Source organism: Zonotrichia albicollis, chromosome 22, assembly GCF_047830755.1.
Source record: "Zonotrichia albicollis isolate bZonAlb1 chromosome 22, bZonAlb1.hap1, whole genome shotgun sequence".
In the NCBI taxonomy this organism is placed as follows: Eukaryota; Metazoa; Chordata; class Aves; order Passeriformes; family Passerellidae; genus Zonotrichia; species Zonotrichia albicollis.
The window spans coordinates 2,080,642-2,105,197 of record NC_133840.1 but is presented as its reverse complement, the minus strand read 5'-3'; the positions used below and the strand labels follow the sequence as shown (position 1 = coordinate 2,105,197).

The following is a 24,556-nucleotide window of genomic DNA, read 5'->3' as shown; positions in this document are numbered from 1 at the left end:
ATGGACTTGGATCAGGGCTGAAGCTCTTGTGCATGTGGGAGAAGCTGGAATGTCCCAAAAGAGCAGTTGGAATTTATAGTCAGTAACTCTGGTATTGAACCACCACAAAGCACTTAATATCCAACTGTTAAACCTACAGCTCCAGATGACTGGGTCAGAAATCTGTGCTCCAAAAAGGTCCCGGCTATAAATGTATTCCCTTGCTTGCAGTGGCACATCAGGTTTCTATATTAGAATATTTAAATTGTGATTGTGTTAGCTAATAAGTTTTTATTAGCTACTCAGGAAAATAATCAGAATGGATTTCTTTCACTTTGGAATAATCATCTATCACAGAAAGAGTATTTGTAACCTAATTGTATATTGAGAATTATTTTAGCTCTCACTTTTCAAGTCTTCACATACTCATATTCCTTCAGAAATGAAAATATAAATGTATCAGTGAATTAGTCTTGTTGCTTACTTCAATTAAGAAATGATTGTGTTTAATACAGAACTCAGGACAGTGTCACCCATCAATCACTACAGAGCAAATCAGAGGCACAGGAATGACTCTGCCATATTCACTTCCTCTGGACAAAAGGATCTTTCAGTGCTGTCATAATATTCTTAATATTCTCCATTTTTACTGAACACAATCTGAGGTTTTTAAAATGATTTTTCAAGGTTAATGAAGTAATTTCAAATGGAAAAAAAAAAAAAAGGGGAAGCAAACACTATTCTGAGCTACAAACTGGATTAAAGTTCTACAGAGACAGAACTGAAGCAGAACTGAACCTGGGACTCAACACATTTTCCAGAGCTCTCCACACTCCGAGCCCCCAGAGCAGTGTTTGCCCAAACACAATTCTGAACAGCCTTGGAGGAAATGGTCTGAGCTCAGTTCTATTTCCATCTTTAGGATGTGCATCTTTCAAGGCAAGCACTTAAGTGTTGGTTTCAGTGCCAGGAGCTTTTCCCTTCGAGGATGATGTTTCGTAGGCAGAAAGAGCAGACCTTGTAAAACACGATCACTCGTGGTTAAACTCAGCCCTGCTAGCAAACAAAGGCAAGCAAACAAACAAAAAAGGTTTCTGCATCTTATTGGTTTGGACACATCTCTGAAAGTGCTGCTGAGATGTCAACAAGTCTATTCTGAAGTCTCTTGCAGCTGAGGAATCTTTCATTTGAGCATCATTTTAGTCAATTCCTGATTTTCATCAATACATTCCAGCACAAATTTCATTCCTCCAGCAAACCTCCAAAGCCCAGTTATTTCCAGTAACAGTAATGCCATTAGAGAAATATCTTTACATGTCATTGTGATATTTTAACAACTTGGAAACTATAAATCCTCATTATTCTGCAGATGCAAACACCCTCTCAGCTTTATAAATGATAACAAAACAATAATGTTGAAGGTAGGTGCTGAATGACTTGTTTCTGCTATGAACTCCTGCTCTTTCCTTGCTCTTGGCTTGTCAGCACTTCATAAATTATTCCAAGAGCTGAAATTTAGGCACATTTGGCCTCACTTTTACAAAACAGTTACTTTAAAAGAATCTTCATAATACAGTAACTCCCAAAGATTGGACCATAGTTTTCCTGAGAAGAGATGCAGCAAGAAATTCAGATTTTTGGGAGTCAATGCTAAAACCAAGCCAGTGAAGCACACGGGACCAAAACATTCCCCATTATAATTTCCCTCCTCATTTCTCCCGAAGGTCAGGAACAGCAGCATTGCATTTAAGACATCAGGAGGATGAAAAGGCAGTTTGCTTTTTCCTCTCTGCATCCACTCCACTGTGCAACCACACCTGGGATCCACTGAGACACAGCAGCACTTTCACCCCAATTAGATCTGTACAGAAATCTAAATCAGGAATAGAATCTATCTGGAAAAATCTCTATTATTATTAAATGTTCTAAGATAATTTTGGAGGATTATTTCTATACTAAATGCAAAAGCACCGAGATGCTGCTATAGATATTTTCTGCTGAAATGGCACAAAAGGAGATGGGAGGGAACTGAAGATGAAAATAAAGACATCACTTTGTCAGAGCTTAAGCAGCAATGAAGAGACTGAGCTCAGCATGCAAGTTCTTTCATGCTGCCAGCACAGTAAGAACAGATTAAGACCTACTGAAACCATTCAGAGCTCCCACTTGTCAGCTTTGTAACACATCAAACTCTCCCATAATCTCTGGAAATGCATTGTGGTAGCTCTTTGTAAAACCACTAAATAGTTACTAATATTTTAATTAGTTTACATACTAATTAAATATTATTATTTAACTAGTAAGATTAATACTCAGAATATTTTAAAAACCAAAGCAGCACAGTTCATGATAGAGCTTTATGTGTCACAAAATTCTTCTGGCTCTTAAATGAATCTTTAAATCTGTTGTCAAGTGACATGACTTCAAAACAATAAATAAATAAATTGCATATATATGATATTAAGGAGCTGCCTTATATATTAAAATATTTAGAGTCAAATAGTACCAGTCTGCAAAGATTGAAAATTGCTTTGATTTTATATTCCCAACAAACAGGCTCCAAATAGATAAGATTCATAAAAACAAAAGCACTTATTCCACACTAAATCCACTGAAATGGAAACATCCATGACTGCTGATGGAAAAAGTTTTATCTTGACGACATAAGCAACAACAAAAGTATCAGGAGAAAAATACTGCATGAAATTTGCATTTACACATAAAGTTACAAAAAAAACTTCTGTCTCGAAGTCTAGAAATTTTAATTCATTTATCATTGTGCGTAAAACATGAAAACAAAGATGTTTCCAGTTGTCAGATCATGAATAAAGCAAGAAAAAGCACGAAAAGCAATGGTAGGATCCTTTATTCACCAGGCACTTAGCTGTCAAATCAACATCCATTTTGTTTACAGAATTTTAGGTCTCATTAAGACCTTAATGGAAACAACATGATTTCTTCCCCCACCCAAAGTGTGTTTTTTATCCTAATTTCTCTGCAGACGAGGAAGGACCATATTTTTGAGCTAGCACTGGCATTAAACAAACCACAAAAAGAGTCTTGTGAAAGACAGGCAACAATTTTGGAGCCTATTTCATATATTCCCCTCTTTAATCTCAGCCTTTTAATCTTACTTCAATCTAAAACCATTTCTGGTTGGCGTCTCCTGCTTCGTGCAGGGGTGACCCACACAGCCTTTGCTCAGAATCCACTGCCAAAACTCTTCTGCCAGAGCCTCTGCACTTCTTCCATCACCAGCAAAATCCTTTGGTGCACCAAGAACTGCATTCAGAAATGGTTCTGAGGGAGGTACTTGAGGAGTTAAAAATTCTCAACGAATAAGGAATTCCTTTTTCATTTTTTTCCTTTCCTTTCCTTTCCTTTCCTTTCCTTTCCTTTCCTTTCCTTTCCTTTCCTTTCCTTTCCTTTCCTTTCCTTTCCTTTCCTTTCCTTTCCTTTCCTTTCCTTTCCTTTCCTTTCCTTTCCTTTCCTTTCTCCTTTTTCCTTTTTCCTTTTTCCTTTTTCCTTTTTCCTTTTTCCTTTTTCCTTTTTCCTTTTTCCTTTTTCCTTTTTCCTTTTTCCTTTTTCCTTTTTCCTTTTTCCTTTTTCCTTTTTCCTTCCCTTTTCCCTTCCCTTTTCCCTTCCTCCTTTCCCTTTCTCCTTTCCCTTTCTCCTTTCCCTTTCTCCTTTCCTCTTTCCTTTTTCCTTTCCTTTTCCTCCCCCTCTCTCCCCCTTCCCTCCCTTTCCTTCTCCTGGCACAGCTCCCAAATCCCTCCTCAGTCTTTCTCTGGGAATTCTGTGTCCTACAAAGCTCTTAACAAGTTCTTTTCCTGAGGAGAATATTCTGATAGAGACATTGAGGGTGATACTCATGTACATGAGCCATGTACAAATATTCTAACAGATACTGGTGGGTATAGTTAGTAGATACCCTTTGCTAAATTAAAAAAAAAGAGAAAAACCCAAACCCACAAAAAAAAAAACCCAAAAACCCAAGTGACAGAAAACTTCTTGCTGGAAGTTTTAAAATTTTCTAAGGTTCTTACTTCTTCCATTCTTATTGTCCAAAATTTTCAGCATCTAAAGCCAATTCTGTTATAAACTGGTGATGAGGTGATGCAGCACTGCCCAAATACTGAACCAAACTCCAACATCAAAAATCTTGTTAAAACTTAAATGAAATCCCCTTTTATTTCAAATATCCCAATTTCAACAGAACTGTTTCCCATGTTGGAACGAGATGGTTTTGAAGATCCCTTTCACCCCAGACAGTTCTGTAATTTTTTTTTCTCCAGAGTAATCAGCTTTTCTTTTTTTCCAGTACCCATTTTACTGCTTCACCTCTCACTGCAGTACTTTACTGCCTACTCACTGCTAATCTGGCTTATTTTTCAGAGGTCATCATCGATGTTTTCTGTCTGTAAGCAACTTAGTGCTACAATAATAAAGGAAGCAATATAGAAAAAAAAAGAGAGAGGCTTGTTTGGAAAGACATTGCAATCATTTCTGCCCACTTAGAAATAATTTATTTTTTCAACTTCCCTGCTACTTAAAAATTAAATGCACTCTCAAAGGTAAAAAGAAGGGAGAAAAAAAAGTGAATTCAATTCCTTGCAATGCTCGATGGTGAACAGCATCCATAGTTTAAAAGTGAAATTATGTGCGTGGAAACCTATGGATCAGCCATGCAGGTAAACAAATGAAACCAAAAATTAATCCAAAATGAAAAAGTCTAAGCACAGAGTTATTTTCAGCAAGGACAGCAAATGGAGTACAGGCATGCTGGGTTTGAACTGGGAACTCACCAAGGAGCTTTTATGGAAAAACATCCTGCTCCAAACAGGTAAGGTCTTCACGGAAAGGGGAAAAATGCACAGAAATTAGATGAGAACTCAATTCCCAACAAGTACACTGTATATCATGCTATTAAAATTTCTGCAGAAAGTGAACAGATCATTGTTAGAGCCTTGCTGTGGCCTGGAGGAGCTGCCAGGGGAGCAGCAGAGCCCAGGGCTGGGAGGGCTCCGTGTGCCAGGACATGTGGGGACACTGCTGTAAGCTGGGCTCAGAGTTAGGGCTGGGCTCAGAGCTGGGCTCAGAGTCAGAGCTGGGCTCAGAGTCAGGGCTGGGCTCAGAGTCAGGGCTGGGCTCAGAGTTAGGGCTGGGTTCAGAGTTAGGGCTGGGCTCAGAGTCAGGGCTGGGGTTAGGGCTGGGCTCAGAGTCAGAGCTGGGTTCAGAGCTAGAGCTGGGCTCAGAGCTGGGCTCAGTCAGAGCTGGGCTCAGAATCAGGGCTGGGCTCAGAGCTAGAGCTGGGCTCAGAGTTAGGGCTGGGTTCAGAGCTAGAGCTGGGCTCAGAGTTAGGGCTGGGCTCAGAGCTGGGCTCAGAGTCAGGGCTGGGCTCAGAGCTGGGCTCAGAGTTAGGGCTGGGCTCAGAGCTGGGCTCAGAGCTAGAGCTGGGCTCAGGGCTGGGCTCAGAGTCAGGGCTGGGCTCAGAGTCAGAGCTGTGCTCAGTCAGAGCTGGGCTCAGAGTCAGGGCTGGGCTCAGAGCTGGGCTCAGTCAGAGCTGTGCTCAGTCAGGGCTGGGCTCAGAGTCAGGGCAGGGCTCAGAGTCAGGGCTGGGCTCAGTCAGAGCTGGGCTCAGAGTCAGGGCTGGGCTCAGTCAGAGCTGGGCTCAGAGTTAGGGCTGGGCTCAGAGCTAGAGCTGGGCTCAGAGCTGGGCTCAGAGTCAGGGCTGGGCTCAGAGTCAGAGCTGGGCTCAGGCACAGCTCAGGGCCCCTCCAAGCTGGGCTCCAGCAGGTCCTGCAGTCAGAACTGACAGGAAAAGGGAATGAGCACCCAAATCAGTCAGGGGGGGTTTGCCATGGAACATGAGGGGCAGAGTGGGGCAGCTCTACAGAGTTACTGGGAGGAGCTCAAATCAAACCAACAGGTGCAATCAGAACCTTGCAGGGACCATCACTGAGCCTTTTGCTAGCACAGAAACCCCCCATGGAATTCAGCTTTCCTTCCCCCCCTTAAAAGCTTGCACAGAGGCAGGAAAGAGAGCCCAACTTACTTCACAAGCATTTGATGCTCAGTCACCAGATCTAGAGCTGAGTGCTTTTGGCCACCCAACAATTTACACCATGATCTGATTTCATGTTTTGTTCAAGTATTTTGCACAGTGGGGAGTTTTTAACCCGATATTAATCTGAGGGAATTTTCAATGGATATCTCCCTTTAAAAAGCCATTGCCATAGTGACATTTGCATAAATTCTGAGAAGGAGGCAAATTTAGAGCCACTCACAGGCTCAAGGTTTCTTCTGAGTTTCATTTGGGATGTAACATCATTCACAAAATCACTAAATAATTGATTTTGTAAATGCCAATGGTTCTGTTTTCTTTTCATACTCTGACTCAGCAGTAAGTTCTGGGTAGTTGAAACAGGTGAAATATTTCCAGGCCATGAATTACCAGAAAAGGTCCAGCACTGAAGGGTGTGTAAAGCACTCAGCCATAGACCAACACAATTAAAAGGATACCAGCCTGATAAAAAAGAATTCAGTGAACTAAATCTGACATGAGCACATCAATGAATGAAGGGATCCTCTCAAAAAACATTCAGGTGAAGGTACAAACCTAAGACAAGTATTCTTCAACATGCAAAGATGCAAACATCCAATAAAGAACAGAATATTACAGGAAAAAACTCCTATTTTAATTAGTACTATAGGCCAAAAAGCAATTTTTTGAGGTCCATGTAAGGGACTGGCCTTTAACGTTCTGTATTTAATAAATTGGTTAATATTTTTGGGGACAGAGCTCATTTGACAGAACCAACCACCCTTCTAGACCTAATGTATCATCTTTGAACAGTGGTAAAACCCAATTAAATTGTCTGAACTGAATGATCTCCCATAAAGTCAGCACATCCAGTCCCGGAGTCAAAGGCCAGTCTAGAAGATGAGTCCAGCACTATTGCACTGCTTAAATATTTAATTGAAAGCTAAATCTCCTGCATAACCCAAAGCCAACGTGATTTAAAACCTAGAACATATTGAGTGTAAATTTGAAGAGTCATTGGAGAGGGGCTGGATCTGCCCGGGAGCTTAGAATTCAATTTCTAAATGATGATCAGGGATGTTTTGGACACTATTTCTTTTTCTTCTTCTCTGCCTCAGTTGCTCTGTCTTCAAACCAAGGCAAATAACCCTTAGCTGAGCCCATTAAACATTTCAGGAGATAACACCAGCTTTTTCTTCTTCCACTACTCCTATATTGACCTGATTGTACAAATTAACAAATTCTCTTTATTTTCATTACAAACTGGCCCAGGTAGGCTTCAACTGAAGGTTTTGTTCAATTAATTTTGGATAGAAAATTTTGTATGACGAAGAAAATGTAATTACACTTCCAAAGACTACAGCAGAGTCTTATTAAAATGCTTTACGTGTAAGAAAACCAAGTAAGCACCTCCTTTCTGCTCAAAAGCCCTGATTTCTTTAAAGACAACCATTTTTCCCTATGATATTTCTATAAGCAATTATTTTCCCCTATTTCCCTCCCCTAATGGGGATGGAATGCTAATTGGGAGTGAGGGAGAATTCACAAATTACAGGATAACCCAACCTTGAAGAGACAGCACCAGATGGCAGCGCTCGGTGACAGCAAGAGAGCAGAGCCAAGGCAAGAACTCACCCAGGTCCCCTTTCCCAGAGCCAGGAGAAATTCCAAAGGAAATCATGCAATGAGGATGATTTACCATTCAAAGTTCTGACAGGATTTTCCCAGTTTCTTACCTGGTTCAGAGTTTTAGCAAATTGAAAACTGAAATACTTTGATTTTGTGTGGTGATTTTTAATAAGCCTATTTAAGCTTTCAATAAGTTGTGCAATACCCATTTATTCTAACCCTCCTCATGCCAAATTGAGAATCCTTCAGTGCAAATAATTCTATTTTGTATCCATTACAAATCATTACAGCAGTCGCTTTGTTACTAAAATATACTATAAAAACTAATAATTATATAAAATATGTCTGAGAAATGTGCCAGAAAGAGAATGTCTGGCTTCAGACAATTTTGCTGAATTCTTTAACTTTACTTTTTTTTCCCTCTACTTTTTCAGTTATTTTTTCCTAATTAATTGTACCATAATGTGGTGATTTTGCACCACTTATTTTTGTTTGCTGCAGTAGCTGACTCTGGGATAAATGAAGGTCCCTGAGATGAAATAAACCCAAGATATATCAATGACTTTCTGTGCATAGAAAATTTACATGATAAAATTGCCTCAGACATTTTAGCTACTTCCCCCTTTCTCAGTGAGGGTGGAATGAGGGATGGGGTGAAGAAGGGATAGAGTTTCATGTTTAAAAATACACTATCTAAATCTCCTGGCTGGAAAAAAAAGCAAGGTTTATCCTTTTCCTGCAAGGCACACTGGATTTCTGTGTTTTGACCAGGCTCAGCTAATGCAGGTTCCATGCTGCTGCTCACCCCAGCAAGGATGAACTGGGGAGTGAAGTTTGATACAAATATCTGTATATATAATATAATATAATATACCCTGTCCCTTGAGGAGTTAAAACAAATGCTGCTGTCACAGGAGCCAACTCTGGGGCAATTATTGTATCTTTTCTTTCCCTCCTTCCCATTACAGCTCATCCATGTCCCCACTGGAAACCGACTACAACTCATCCCACAAACCCAGGGAACCCTAATGGAGCCACTGTGGGGCACAAAGCTGAATTCTAGAATGTTCTGATTCACTGCCCTTTATGGACAATGAGATGGATCATACAGCTCTCCCCCTTTCCAGTCTATAAGCTCTTTGTAAAAGAGCAATGAATTAACCCATTCACCAGCCCTGACAAGGAATTCAGCATTACTATCAAAATTTGGAGAGGGAAACTGAGGCATGAATATAGAAAAACTTATTAAACCCAGCTCTTGTGCTGTCCTGCATCCCCCCTAATCTTTAAAACATCAGAAGCTTCCTTGCTCATTAGTGTTAGAGCCCCTCTGGGAAAGGCTGAATGTGCTGACAGCACAAAGTACAGGAAAGCCAGTCAATGGGATGACAAAATGTAGGGACAAAAATGAAGTGCTTGAGGAAGGTGCAGAAATTACAGTGGGAGCCTTGGAAAGGCAAAGGCAGAAGCAGAGGGCAGGGAAGGAGGGATGGAAGGCACAGGGGATGCTCCAGGACCCTCCATGCTGACAATGGAACGGATCAGAACATGTTCCAAAATCCACATGTTTGCAGGGGGAAAAAAAGCATCTGTGATGAACAGCACGGTCATGAGACAACTCCAGACTCCGTCTTTCATTCCCATAGGGCTACAGGGAACACTTCTAAAAAATTTACTGCCATTCCACCTGTCAAGCAACATGACATGCTTTGCAGCTCTGCTCCAAACACATGATATCAACAGCACTGATCAGTCCTTTCAGTACCTGGAAAATATTTTGCTGTCTTGGATACTGGCAGAACAAACCCCAGCTCGATTTTGTTTTGGTTAATAAAATCTACAAGCCTTCATGAAGATTTAATATTAAAGCAGCTGATGTTAAGAGAAATAAAAGGGACAAATGCAGCCCTCTCATTATACGGTATTTGAGCCTTGCTGTAACAGATGAAATTTTTAATTCTTTCATAGTCAGAAGCAGGGGAGAAGAGGAATCTTTGAGTGGAGGAGCCCAGCTCCTTTTCTGATGGCTGCACACTGGAGGTTCAGCAGCTGCTCCCAAGGAAGAGCCTTGTTTCCTCGGAGCAGCGCTTGGAGGTGCTGACCATGGAGGTGTAAATACATCTGTCTTTTGCCATTTGCAGTAATACATGCCTCCTCCACTTCTCCCAGCGAGGCAGATGGTCCCTGTCCTGTCGAAATCTTACACTGCACAGACTCCCAGTGCTATGTGTTTGCAGAAATATGAGGGCAGATGTTAAATATGTTAAACACACGCTTTGCCCCCTGGAGGTTTAAGTTAAGGCTGCTGTCTCAATTTGGTCATTTTAGGCATGCCAGGCTTCTTGGATCCTAGGCATTCCTCTTAAATCCCTGCTTTATAAATAACAGCTTTTCATGTTAATTTTGTGTACTTTCATCAAATATTTTGGATGCAGAACAAATGAAGGAAGCTCTCGGCTTACCGTTACAAGGCTACGTGGGCTGTGCTGAAAATTATGATCCTCATTCATGAAAACTCTATTTACACAGCAGGGTATTTCCCATGACTGTTGTTTTCCCCCCTTACATAAGCCTCATTGAGCATTTTAAATTTAATTAGTTTTAAAAATTACATAAAACGAAACAGAGACAGTTTGTGACTAGTATAATTTACCATAAGACTACAAATATGAACACTCCAAATATGTTTTAGATGTTTAAGGATAAAACATTAAATAAAATACTGAAGGGTTATTACAATTGCAATAATTTTAGAAAGGTTCCTTGGTATAACACAACATTAAGGAAACCTTTGTAAAGAATTTCACATTAAATATGACTGTAAATCAAGAGCTTTTTCCCAAATCCTTCTTCTCACTGCTCCTATTACCTACCTCCCCTGGCAGGCCCTCAGGTGAATTTTTAATTTTTTTCTCTGCTGTGTCTCACCTAATTCTAAGTGTCTATTCTAGTTCTGAGAGCCCACATTTATATTTCTGTCTTTCACTGGCTGTATTCCTCAAGTCAGGTTTTTGGTATTTCCCCTCTGTGAGGAGCTGTGACCTCCTGCCCTGTGACAACCTCCCCCTGATCCCACCTCCCTTCCTGTCCTCATCCAGCATCACACCTGGATATTCTTCCAAAATTCACCTGAGCAGCAGCAACATCTTTTTCCCTCAGCTTAAACCGAGCAGAAAACTAAAAAGGCAAAAAATAAGCAACTGAAACGTGTCTGTGGAGGAAGCTAAACCTCAACAAGACCCTCAAACTGTTTCTTCGCTGTTTCTTGAGTTCCATTCCCAATTATGTGTGAAGCTGAGGAATTCCTCCCCGTGCTCGGGGCAGCTGTGTGGCTGTGGCTCACGTTGGGCTCAGCGAGCGCCGTGAAATTCCCGTTTCACGCAGGGCCAGCGGGGATGGGATTGCTGGGCAGGCAGGAGGGGATGCACACGAGCACAGACCCTGAGCACCAGCTATGGGGGATTTACAGCACGCCCTCAACTCCAGCACAGAGATGGGAATTACACAGGGAGAGAGGGAACAGCCGTGAGCTCTCGCCTGGAAAATAATTCCAGGTTCATGAAACGCAAGGGAAAATTCACCTCACAAACAGGGTTTGAGCAAGCACTGAAGCAAGGCAGGCAGTGCCTGCGTTTGCCAAAATGCAGGAAAAGGTTAGGGAGCTGTAGGACTCGCAGTTGTTTTGTCTGACCACATGCCATGCTTGGATCTACTTTCCTTAAAAATATAAAAGCCCTCCGAAAACTAATGGATCAATCAGATTTTTAACTGGAAAATATTCAGGAATTCAAACAACCAGAAAATGAGAGAGGAAAAATATAATCATCACCCTGTAGCTTTAATTGCAATAAAAGAATATATAAAGTTTAGCAAGAGAAAAATGTCAACTGTTGGACAGTATTAATTAATTTAAAATTGCTATGATTTATGAAGCTCATAAAATCTTATAATATATCTATTTAGAGAAGCTTTTCCCAAGAAATACTTTTAAGTGTTTTATCATGGCACATGGGAAATGCCAAAGTGCAGCTGACTCTGGAGTGGAAATCCACCCAGTCCAGAACAGTGCAACAGAGGAAAAATAAGGTCAAGAAAACAGTGGGATTAAGTTTTGCCTTTCTGCTGAACCTGGCTTACTGTCTTTCTAGTTCTGATGGTCGAAAATCGTTTCTGCTTGAAAAGGTTGGAAATCAAAATAAACAAACTTGGGAAAAAAAGTAAAGCCATATTTTATTCTGATTGAATACAGCTCTGCTTATGTTTCATTCCAATTCCTGGTGTGAAAATGTCTTCTGACCCACCCAAATGAATATTCCTGAATTTACAGAGGTTTGTTTCCAGGTTGTATTTATTTATCTGACGTTTTCAGTCTCCTCTTCCTCCCACCCCTCTTCTGCTGCTATTAAATTACATACACTGAAATGAAAATATGGAATAAAACTAATTCTCGCTAATAGCACAAATGATTTCCCCGTGAATCCCAAAGGCTGAGGAAGGTTTGTGCCACTTACCCTGTGCGTTTGGTGATGGTCCCTAATGTCATTGGCTGCTTGATCTGAGCCAGAGGCAACACCACAGTCAGGCTTGGGAGAGGCAGGAGCCGAGGATTGCCAGGGTTGTTGTTTGTGAAGTTATTGTAAGTGTCCTGGCTGTTCAATTTACCTTGATGGGACAGAGATGCAATGAAATACATTATTGGAATTTTTTCTTCATTTATCATTTCTACGTCTGCCTGAAGTAAGAGAAAAAAGATTTTTAAAAATCCAAAAAGCACCCACAAACAAGCTGCTTGTAATAAAAGAAAAAAAATCTAAAAAAATAATCTTCATTGCAGATAAAGAACAAATTACAATGGAAGAAGCAATTACTAATTTTAGATATGAAGATAAGGAAGGATTCCTTTCCAGGCAAGGGAAATTTTTCCTGCTGCTGCTGCTGCTGCTTGCCTGGCAGTTTTGTTCACCGAAAAGTTTTCGAGTTCGATTTGAAGGACAAACTCTGGATTCCAATTCTCTATTTAAAAAAGAAGGAGTAGCTGGAAAGGAATTATTTTCCTAAAGTACCACATACAGTGCTGGTAATTGGAAGTCCTGAAAAGGTCGCTTTTGTTGTCTCGACGGATAAAGACATACAGAATAATCATCTGCAGAACTGAGGCTGCAGGGAAATATCAAGTAACTATGTCAAATAAAGCCACGCCAAACTAGATGTAAAAATCAAAAAAGTATCAAAAAAGTAACAAATTTCATTTTCATTCAAAAAAGACGAAAATGAAACACAGGTACTGAAAAAAAGGAAAAGGAAAACATAACAAAAAAAGCCCTCAACAACCCTAAATTTAGCTGATTTCAAAGAGGTCTGTGCTGGATGGACGCCCAGTTTGGATACGCTTTCTTACTCGCTGTATCACTCTGTAGTCACAACCTTTCATTCTTCAGTTGGAAAAGGAAACTAGCTCCAAATTTCATGGACAGTAAAGAAAGAAATGTGAAGAAACCAAAGAAAGAAGTTAAACAAAAAAAGGGGCCAGTCTGTTTATAGCAGAATCAAAAGTACTTTAAATAGACAAGCAACCATGAATTAAAAGGTTTAGATCATTAACTTGTTTTTCTGTGCTCCTATAATGCTGTGAAACGCTGGCTTTGTTCTTAATCAAAAGGGAACCATATTGGGAATTAGGTTCCTAAACAACCGATGCATTCTACACAGATATTATACAAATCCCAGGCCAAATCCATACAATCTGCCTCAAGAGCAGCCACCTTTTTTCAAGGAAGAAAAACAGCACAGCAAAGGGTTTCTCACAGGAAGCTGCCTGAAAAGCTTTAATGGTACTTCAGATGGATTGAAAATAGGAAAAGGAAGGCGGAAAAATCTTAATGAATGTCTCATCATCCTAAAGACACTCAATGCTTCCTTCACCCTTCTTTTAATACTATATAACTGTAGGCTTGGGGGTTTTATTTGGGTTTTTCTGCAAAGCCCCCAGACCTCTGCGTCTCAGAGAAGCACAATAACAGAAATGATGAAATTGCAAAGTGTATTTTGTGATAAGTATCTGGCCTGAGCATCCATCAATACGTTTTAAGAGAAATAGAAAGGCTTTAATGAAGAACAAGCCTATTGAAGTTCCCAGGGAGCAGATTTCATTAATAGCAATTTTCCTGCACCAACTTGGAATACAAAGAAAAAGGAAAAGGAAAAAAAATCTCAGCTCAGTTTTCAATCAGACTGAGATGCAATTATTATTTTTTTTTAGATTAGTTTAATAATGCATTTTTGGTTTTTTCAGAAAGGCATATGAATAGTTTTGTGCACGATTGTCTAATTAGTCACTGTTCCTGCAGCCAAGGCCTCTCTGGAAGTGTTTCCCTCTCCCATATTCCCCCGGACCCACACGGGCACAGCAAACACCAAAGGTTCTACTGAGGGAGCTCCAAATGTCTGTGATTTGTTTTCTATTACTTGCTCAGAATCTAATGATTAACTCTGAACTGCCGATCCACAGGCTGGGCTGGAACACCCCCTGTCCCCTCTCAAAGCACATTTCAGGTCTCAGTGCCCTCTGCTCCCAGCTTCTTGTGGTTTTCCATGTGCAAAGCCTTCAGCTGATTCCATGGATTATTTGCATGCAGAGAAATGAGGAATTTACACACGTTCCTACACAAGGATGAGCTGCTTTGCTTCCATACAAGCTGAGGACTCCCAGAGCAGTGAGGGATACTTAGAAAACTGCAGGATTATCTCACCCCTTCAGATGTTTTTATTAATTGTAGGAACAACATCTTACAAATTCTTGAGTCTTGAGTTCATAGACTCAAATATAAGGAAGCAAAATAACTCCCCCCAAAAAAGTACTAAATAAAAAAAAATAAGAATGAAATTGTGAAAAATATATTCTGAAAGGGACTAAAATATGAGATGATTCTTCTTTCAGAAAGAAACCAAAAAACATCAGGAGGTCAAGTATTTAATTTGTAACTATGTATTTGGAAGTATAGCTAAATCTGATGTATACAAACCTCAATGAAAAATTAACTAAACCAGACCTCAGAACGCACAGCATTTCACAGCACAAACACGATAAAAAAATTCTGCTGTGACAAATGGAAAAGCTGTAAATACCAAACATATGTCACAATAACCATTGCCTGCCAACCTGCATTTTCTGCTGCAACAGTCAGTTGCTTCACTGCAAAAATTGTAATTAAAAGTGATAGTAGTCAAAAATTTAAAGTTGGAATGCTACAAAGAGGAGAAAAATTATTTTTGACAGCAAAGTTGTTCTTGTAAATCTGACTACAATAGTATTAAGATGGTGGGGATGATTAAGGTTAAAGAAAACCCCCTAATTTTCTGGTGTGCTGCTGTATCCATCCAGGAATCCCAAAAATCACCCTTTCATTTCTCCAACCCTTCCGAGTAGGAAGCTCCTGCAGCAAACAGGAGTTGTGTGTGCACAGGGCAGTCAGATCAGGCCAAAAGAGCACAAAGAACGCAGCCAAGCATCAACATTATTTCTACAGCTCCAGCCGTTGTTGATTCACTGTCAAAGGACAAGCAACAAATAAGCCAAAGTTTAAGTCTGGTAGAAATATCCAGGATTTTTCATCCAGCAGAAGGCTGAACTCAAGTTACCTCGCAACATGTGGACAGTGCATTTAACTGTAAATGGCTGGAGACTGACACACACAGATCTCACCCTACAGACTAGCCCAGGAATGCTTTTATTGCCATCAATCATCAGCACCACAATTCCAGGGCAAAGGTGTCCTCTCAAGGATCATTTCCAGTGGAGCATCCCAAGGAAGGAGGCACTTTCCCCTGGCAATCACCCTGAGCCCTCAGGACCCCGTGCAAGGCACGGGGTCAAGGATTTGTCTTTCCTTGGGCTGCCATAGAGGAGATTTTCATATCAGAGCTGTGGAGCTGTACATTAGAGCCAGTCTAGACTGGTAAATCTCTTACTAATTTTACCAAGGGACTTCAAAAAAGCTGAGGATGCCATGGCTCTGGAGTCTGACAAGCTTATTTGCAAATGCAGCCTTACCTTGGGCAAACATTGCCTACTGAGACACAGAAAACCCAACGTACTGGGTTTGGACCTGTTTGCTGAGAGTCTGCAAAACCACCACCACCTCACCCCCAAACCTGAGCCACTCTTTTCCAGACATTTTATTCCACTGACACTCACAGGAGAAATGGATTAAGCTGAGGATAAAAGTGAAGAAAGCAAACAACAATGGGCTTTGTTGTCAGAGGGAGGGAGCGGCCGGGCCGAGCTCAATTCCCACAGCGGCCATCACCGACAGACTCACTTCCAGCGAGGAAAAGAGGGAGGCCTGCAAGTGCCGGACAAAAGAAATCCCAGCAGACAAAGGAAAAACAAATTAAAAGCACCATTATAAAATACAGATGCTATAAGGAAAATAAACTTCACAAGATTTAGGGGGTTTTGACAAAGCTGGACACCTGTGGAAAAGCCATCAGGAGCAGCTCTCCCAGGTATGGCCGGACAGGCTGGGGGTGCCACAGCATCGCTGCCCTCCTCAACCCCTGGGCACAGACACCCTCAGCTCTCCACAAACCTCAGATGTTACATGTCTAAGTTACTCTGTATGAGATCAAAACGTTTGATCAAATCACACTTTTTAAAGTTTTCAATCTGTATTTTTGGATAAGAAATGAAAGCTACATCAAGGGGAAAACATTCAAGACTTGCAAGCTTCTAACACTGTTCAAAAAGCAATCAAACAACTGAAAGCAATTAATACAGTTACATGTCCTCTTCTGATCAACTAAGAGCCTTGATGAATTCAGGCCAGATTTCAAATTGGTCAGTGTTTGAGCAGAGCACTCGAGGGCACTGCTGTCAGAGATCATCTCTGAGGAGAGAGGAGGAGAACACCCTGATTTTTGGCACTGCTAAGGACACAATCAGACATCCAAATGCAGCTTGGCAGGGACATTCCCCAGCCCCAAGGATTGCACTCAGCAGCAACACAGTGTGGCAAAAAGGCTTTATAGGATCCTAAAGAATGATGTGGAGGAAGCTCTGTTACTCTGCTCTTCAGTCCATGCACAGCACCACATTAATGCAAGCAAATCACTTCTTATCTGATTTCAAATGAGTTTGAATCTATCGGTACCACAGATCCCATTTGTGCATGGAAATGAACTCCTAAATCACAGCCAAGCTTAAAACCAAAACTACACCCTCATACCTAAGGGATGCAAACACCAATTTATCAAGAAACTGAAATTAAATCCTTTTAGCTGTTAAATTTCAGCCTGTGTATGACATGTCTCCAAGTGCTGCAGGATTTTCTTTGGTGTAAACTGTCAGTGAGCAAAGCAAAGAGGACTTGGCCCAGACAATTTTTTTTCTGGTAGGAAAGTAATGATCAGAAGGATTTTAGCTTCTCTGTACACTTTATTTGAAAAACTAAAGTGGTATCAAGCACCTCTCAGCCTTATAATAAAATGCTTCTATGTTGATTTTTTCCATTTTTCTTCCATTACTCCAATACAAAAAGGTTAGTAATGCAGTGCCATTAAAATTCAAACCCTACTTGATTAGCTTTTATATCTTCCAGTATTTAACAGACTCCATTTCAAAGGGTACCACGAAGTCTACTGACATTAACACTACATATAAACATCTATAATTTGGTAAATAAAAATGCAGTAACTCCAGGCTATGCAATCATGTGGAGGCCAAGTTACAGGAAAATTAACCATGTTTGGCCATTATTTCTGTTTCGTGTAACACTGAGGATTCCTCAGCTAAACATTCCCTAATTGTATAATGCAAGGGAAATAAAATCCTCTCTAACTGGTAGGCAAAAAACAGCAGGGAAACCAGAAGTGTCATGGATGCGGTGGTTTATTTTGCTTTGCTTTTTATTCAATACAAAAAGTTTCCCGGATGAGAATGGAAAGCTTCCCAGCTTCAGTTCCAAGACTTTCACCCTCGTTTCTGACCTTTCCTCAGACATGTTCCAGTATAATCTGTAATCTACTACAGTCGGAAGAGGAAACAGCAGCGCCCTGGTGAGAAACGCTGCCTTGTGACCCGAGCGGAGAAGGCAGCGGAAGCAATGCTGGCTCACAGAGCCCTTGGAAGAGCCTGACAGACAAACCCAGCAACGGGAAACACACCCAGCACCACGAGCCCTAATTACTGCCAAAGTGGGCTCCTGCTTTCATGTTTTGTTTTATTCAGTCCAACATGTGTTATCTTGCTTTGTAGAATGCTAGACATTTTCCTAGAAAAAGTCAGGAAACGGATTATTTTAGTTAACGATCGCCTCTTAATTAAAGTTACATTGCCATTTCCTTGAATTGTGTCCTATCAAATTTAAACTCATTTCACACCCTAACCCTCAATATTTCCAGTACAATTAGACCCATTAAAGGAGGAATATTATGTCTTAGCTCCTGTACACATATCAAGTAGCTACTCAGAGCTAAACCTATCACTAACTTGCTTCCATTGGAATGGATGGGAGAAAATAACGCAGCCGGTTGTTATTGTAACATTTAAATCCGTTTGATATGGAACCTTTGGAAACACAGCTGCACTAAATCTCACGGTCACCCTAAGAGAGCAGAGCTTGCTCTCTGCTTGCATCCAGGCAAGACATGTGATGGTGACAGCCCCAAAGTCAGAGTGCTCAGCAGAGACACACAAGCGCCGGCCCAAGTGTCTCGGTCACTGCTGGGACAGAGTCCCCTGCCCTCTCACCCCAGCTCCTTGAACTTCAGCAACATCCACTCAAAATCTGAACATGGCCTCATAACAGTCCCTTCCTCCCTCTGGAGTTTTTCTACTATCTTCAGTTTCAGGAACTTTGTCCCTCAGTTATGAAGTGTCCCACTCACTGATACCCAGTAATCTTCTCTTGTGCTCAGCAGAGAAGGAACTCCCATGACCCCTTTGCTGCCTCTACCTGAACAACCCCTCCACCATCACACACACAAATCTGGCATAATAATCATCTTTCAGGACTTATTTAACTAAAAATACTGTTTGTGCAAGGCTCAAGTCCATGTATGGGCAAAACTCGAAATAAACCCAACCAAACTGGTTTGCCAGCTGTTGGCTCCAGGCTCTGTGCAGGCAGCGGCAGCAACGCCTCAGCTGGGCTGTTCCAGATGGTGCTACCAGCCAGAACAGCCAATCTGGCCACCCTCTGCTGGGTCCTCTCCAGCAAAGGCCAGGGCCAAGCCCATCCTCTTTGAAACAGATCTTGCACCTTCAGCTCTCCACTGATGGGAACAGTGCAGGATTCGTTTCTTACAAGTACTACAGGTATGGCAGCACGGTGTGCTGCAAACAAGCCCGAAGGAGCAGTGCCATCCTCCCCAGCACGCGGCTCTAAGGCAGCTCTGGGCCACAGGCTGTGGCTACCACAGCTCTGGGCTGGGGTTTGCAAACTCTGGAGAGGACAGGACTGTGTGAGCTCAGACTAACAGAGCACTAATGAGGTTATCGTGCAGGCAGCCTCCGGGCGCTGGGGAGAGGCTCTGCTGCTCCGATTTCTTGCACATGGGAATTTTGCTAACACTGTCTGCTGGTGAATGATGAAGCGCTTGAGAAAACAAGAATGCACTATTGCTGCCCCTCGTTGTGTCCATCCATCATAATTCACATCAGCACAGACTTCAATTCAAAGCCTTCTTTCAGAACGACTCCGAGATGCTTCAGCATTGTAAACTTTGGAAAGTTTTGGTGTCTCAGACTTCTCCTCCAAATGATACAGAATAAAATTATCTTTATGAGCTTAATGTTTTTTGTACTGAGACAGCACAGTCAGAAAAACTCATTTGCTGGTCAAAGAAACTGCAAAATGAACCGGGATGGGAATTTCTGAAGGACATCTCTGTGTGCAAATGTGTTCAGCGAGGAGATAGGGGAAGTTTAATGGCAGCCCCTTACCCAAAGGGCTGAGCGAACTACAATTTATTTTAATGATAAACTATATGTTAATACATCTGTGATTTTTTTATCCTCACCTTTCCATCTCTGCCTTATTTTCCCTCCAGTTGCAACCATAAGAACAAATATTTTCACATCTGAATTCAATCCCGGTTGAATACAGGAGATTTATCCCAAGTTATGTAGAAAAAAAAGTGCCTTGAGAACCACTGCATTTGAGAACTTGATAATAATATCCATGGGTAATTATAATAAATGGCTTGTCTGAAACACCCATAGGATAGGAACTGAAGCAATCTGTCCCTCCTGCACCCACCACACACCCTTGGCAGCTCTGCTCTTTTACCCATGACCGTTGAGGATGTTTTCTGGCTCCGTGACAGCATCGTGACTCAGGTCATGAGAAGTGTCAAAGATGCATTTCCTTGAGATGGGAAAAAGCAACTGATTTTAACAGCCCACGAGGGCTAAGCGAAAAAGAATAAGCTCAATCAGCATATTTAAGGGTAAAGATAAACCTTTTAAAAGATAGAAGTATATTTTATTTCTAATCTTAATGCTTACGTTTCTTTCCATAAAGTGTTTACATTTTTCAGGCTACCAAAGATGCACAGTTGATTAAATGCCTTACTTAAGAATAATAAACTGGAAAAAAAAAAAAAGAGGCCAGCAAGGGCAACACCCATTTACTGCATAATCCATCACCAATCACACAGACAGAAAGTCTGATTCAGGCTGCAGACACCAGGGAGCAGCCCTGGATTCCCAGAATACCCACGGCCAGGGGAAGTGGAAGGTGTTTGGGCTTGAACTCAGCATGTCCATCAGATAAAATGATTGTTCCCACCAGCTCTTGCCCCATTCCTTCCCCTCGTTGGTTACTTACACGGAGCTTCACATGCTTTCACCTTCCCTCATGCCAAACCTCCCTTGTCACGCAACACCCTCCATACTTAAACCTCCTCCTTCAGCTGATACAGTCTCTTGAAAAACTCTAGATTCTACTTTCTCACCTTCTGATCCAACATATTACAGGCTTGTATCAGGTGAGCAAAGCTACTTTCTGTCATTTCACTGATGGCAGCTCCCTTGAACCACTTACATTCCTTGACCCACCAACAAATGTCTGGACTGCAGTGTCTCCCCTGCGCTAGCCCACTCTTCTCCTGACCTAATTCCAGCCTTTCCCCTTTGTGCTTTGGCCATGAACCATGCAGAGAATCTTTCCTGCGTCACTCCTTCAGTGACCAACTATTTTCAGCTGCACTGTTACTCCAAATCTCAATCCTAATGATGGCTTTTATGCTGATCACACTCATTTCAGCTGTACACAAGTGTACCTAACCCTCTGAACTGTGGCACTGAGAAAATGTAAAGTTGAGCATGTTCCTTGTCATAGATCATTCATATCATTATTTATCAATTTCCAATTGACAACTGCAAAACCCGATCAAAGCACTGCATCAGCTGCAGGATGTCTTTATTACTTGCAGTGTACAAAAAGGAAATGCACTAGCCTGTTTTTTATGTACCTGGCTAGCTGGGGAGATTTGCAGATGGAAAAACATGAGTTTACTGTAAACTAAGAGGGAGTAATCAAAGGAACAATTGAAATAACCATAGAATTACAAACTGTCATTCAGTAAGTCCTTTTCAGATAAACACTTAAAATTCCAGTTACCACTTTGTGGACTCCCTCAGTACCTGACTCTGACACATCAGCACTTGACCCTCTCAAAATTTCCTTCCATTTGATGCTACCAAGACTGAAATCATCCATCTTGACAGGCAAACTTCAGTGGGACGCTCACATCTGTGGTAATCCCACTCCTCTCTGCCTTCCCCTTTCCCTTCACCTCATGATCCATCTCTGCCATCACAGTCTCCTGTGTGCTGCCGATTATTTCCCCTCTGTCTGTCTACCCACAACCTTACTGAAACAGTTTGCTCTGACCACTGCTACAGCATCTGCTGTGCTAAATCACTCATAGATTTTTACACTCCCTCTCTCCAGAGCTCCAATTCCCTTCTGATGTCCGTCTCCTTCAATTTTCAATCTATCCGGAATATTTGAAACTTCTCTTTCAAATATCAACACAAACATGCCCCAGACTTCGATCTGCGCTGTTTATAAAAACCTGCTTCAGAAACACTTGATGTTCAGACACGAACTTCCCTTGTGACAGAATTTATCAGTCTACTTCCCTACTTATCTGAAGGGAATGGATCTTTTCCTTCCACTTCAGGAACTATCCAAAATACACCACCCACTTCTTTCACTCCACTGATTCTCTACCGATTATCAAGAAAAAAAAAGGGAGGAGGGGAAAAAAGGCAGCTAAACCACAGCAAACACAGCTTCCTAAAATCCAGTTAGCTGCTGGCCAATTCCTAAATTGGTGGTGATTCCAGCTCTTCCCACCTCTTCTCCCAGCCCTACATATGGGACCTTCCATCACCACCACCGGGACTGCTTAAGAAAGAAAGAATCATCATAGAGTCACACAATGGTGTCTAAAAGTCACTAGCAGAAAATTCCCACCAGGTAAATTAATTTTGGGCTTTTTCTCAACTGCCTTAAAACCGTGAAGAGAAACTTCAGGTGAAGGTGTGAAGAGAAACGCTCGATGCTTCAGGCAGCACAGCGAATGGGGTGGGTTTCTATTTGCATATAAATAAATATTTACGATGCCTATGCAAACAGCTCAGTGCCTGTATTAGTGAAAAAGAGAGGGGTTTATTCTCATCGGCACCATTTGTCCGCGTTACGGCGGCTCCACGCCGGGTGCCCCCTCAGGGCCGGCCCCGCCTGAGGCGCCATGGCCGGGGAGAGGGCGCCCCCTGCAGGCCCTGGCCGTGAGGCGGGAGCGCTGAGGGAGCCGGCGCGGCCGGGCCGAAATCCGCGCTAAGAAACGGAGCTGCAAAAGGAATTATTTGAAATGACGCTTAAATTAAAAAAGAGCCGAGTTTGACGCTGAGGAGAAACACGACAATTATAGAAATAGGAATGTTAAAAGGACGATAAAACAATGCGGGCCGATGCTGCAGCTCACTCTGCTGTTTTCACGCAAACTGCTACAAAGAAAAATTAAACTTAATAGAGAGTTTTTCAAGAACCGTTGTCAGCTCGTGTTCTCAGCGTTTCGTGAAGGAACTGCCCTCCAGTGCTTTAAGTTATTATACAGTTAATTTTCTTTGAAACTATTTTTGTCTGCCTCTCTCTAAATAGGTGGTTTCTTAAGTGAGTGTTACTTAAAGGAAACCAATCTGTTTTTCAGGAAAGGCTGATGATGTCAGTCCTTTCAACTCTGCTTTCCCATAAGAATTCTTCTAGTAAAAGGAGTTTCACTCTGGGAAATAGTGAAAAGTAACGTGAAAATATGTAAAGCATCTCAGGCTGCATGTTTATCAAACTTCCAGTTTTACGCTTGGATTTTAATCATGTTGTGATTGTGAAAAATGAAGGAAAAGCAAGAGAAAACCTTTTGATTTTTAAACTTAGAAAAGATTTTGCAATGAAAAACGTGCCATGCTAAAATATTTATAAAGGGATGAATACAAGCCTGAATACACTGTAGAGAGAACAACATGGTTTTTTAATAATTCTAAATTTATATACTCCCTCTCAGCATCGGTATTAAATCTGAAACAGAACCACGGCGTACTATGAACAGTTTTTTGGCAAATAAATAAATACTTCAATCCCCAATGAAATGCAAGGCAAATTCAGAGAGTATCATATTATTATGGAATATTTTTAGTAGGTGTGGATGTGTAGCTGTAGATCCAATGTTAACTTACTGGATTATTATTTGTTCTGGTGCTGGAAATTCCTGCAGCCAACAGCAGAGAAAACCGAATGAGCAGAGCTGCAGACTTTATTTCACTTACTGGTGGTGCAAGAACCAATAACATTCTGTAAATTTTAATTTGTAGGATTAAAATAATTGGAGTTACGTGTAGTTTTCAACTGTCCAAGTAAAGCATTGCATTTTTACAGCTAAAATGAATGCTCCTTGCTATTCATACGTGTCCTGAAGAGAACACGGAGAAGTTTGCAATGCCAAGGGCATTGCTCTGCTTTAACAACTCATCCCTTAATCCTCACAGCCTACCTGTGAGACAGGTAAGGACCCTAAACCCAATTTTATACTAGTGAAATGGTCACATAAGGCCATACTTTACCCTAATGTTCACCCCAACAACCAACTGGTGTTGTAATAGTCTTATAATAGTAAAAGCCCATAAAAGGATCCCGACATAACTCAGATATTCCTGACAACACGCTCTGGCAATCCAAGGGAATGACAAAAATACAACCTCGCTGCATTAACAGACAGAACAGCCCAAACAAAATCTCTGTCGGTTATAAAAGGTGCAAAGGAAATATCTCTTTATCATCCTCTATTTAACAGTTTACTTCATTCTGCTGGAAAGAACAAAGCCAAACAATGATTCATTTGGAAATGAAATCATCCCTACCCCCAGCAAAGGCTGACATTGTGTGGGTAAACAGTCCTAGGGTGCTCCAACACAATGTAAATAGATTGCCTGCTACTATATACACAAACAGTTGCAAACAGTTTCATTTTGAGACTTGGAGGAAAAAAAACAAGTGAGAAAAACACGACGGAGCCCGAGCACTGAAAATATTTACAAGAACAAAAGCTACTATCAATAAGTTACAATTGCTAAGCAAAAGGGAAGATAAGACAGATATCAGCATAAAGATTGAAAGCAGTTTTTTAACGTAGGGTTTACTGAAAATTGGAAAAGATGTAAGAGGAAAATCGTGATGACGTGACTCCACAAAGAAAAATCCTCCAGTTTGCCGCAATCTCCTCTGAATCAGTCACTTAATCAACACCTTGTCCCAGAGCAGTGGTGCTCTCCAGGACATGGTCTCTGGTTTTATTTCCATTCTAATCATCTGCACTTAGAGGGGTGATTAAGGAACATAACAG

General features: G+C 41.4%; 1 protein-coding gene across 10 annotated transcripts in view; it reads right to left on the bottom strand.

Annotated features, from left to right (window-relative positions):
- BCAS3 (BCAS3 microtubule associated cell migration factor) overlaps positions 1–24,556 on the bottom strand; it is a 306,177-nt gene that overhangs the window by 195,732 nt on the left and 85,889 nt on the right. For 8 of the 10 annotated variants that reach the window (XR_012583520.1, XM_074557124.1, XM_074557127.1 and 5 more), the window contains exons 16-17: positions 12,163–12,313; positions 4,785–4,829 (exon numbers count right to left, since the gene is read on the bottom strand). Coding sequence is in view for 9 of the 10 variants with exons in the window: in XM_074557124.1 (XP_074413225.1) it covers positions 4,785–4,829; positions 12,163–12,313 (196 nt within the window). In the remaining variant the exon portion in view is untranslated. The remainder of the gene's footprint in view (positions 1–4,784; positions 4,830–12,162; positions 12,314–24,556) is intronic. The other 2 variants (XM_074557125.1, XM_074557128.1) reach the window with 1 other exon arrangement.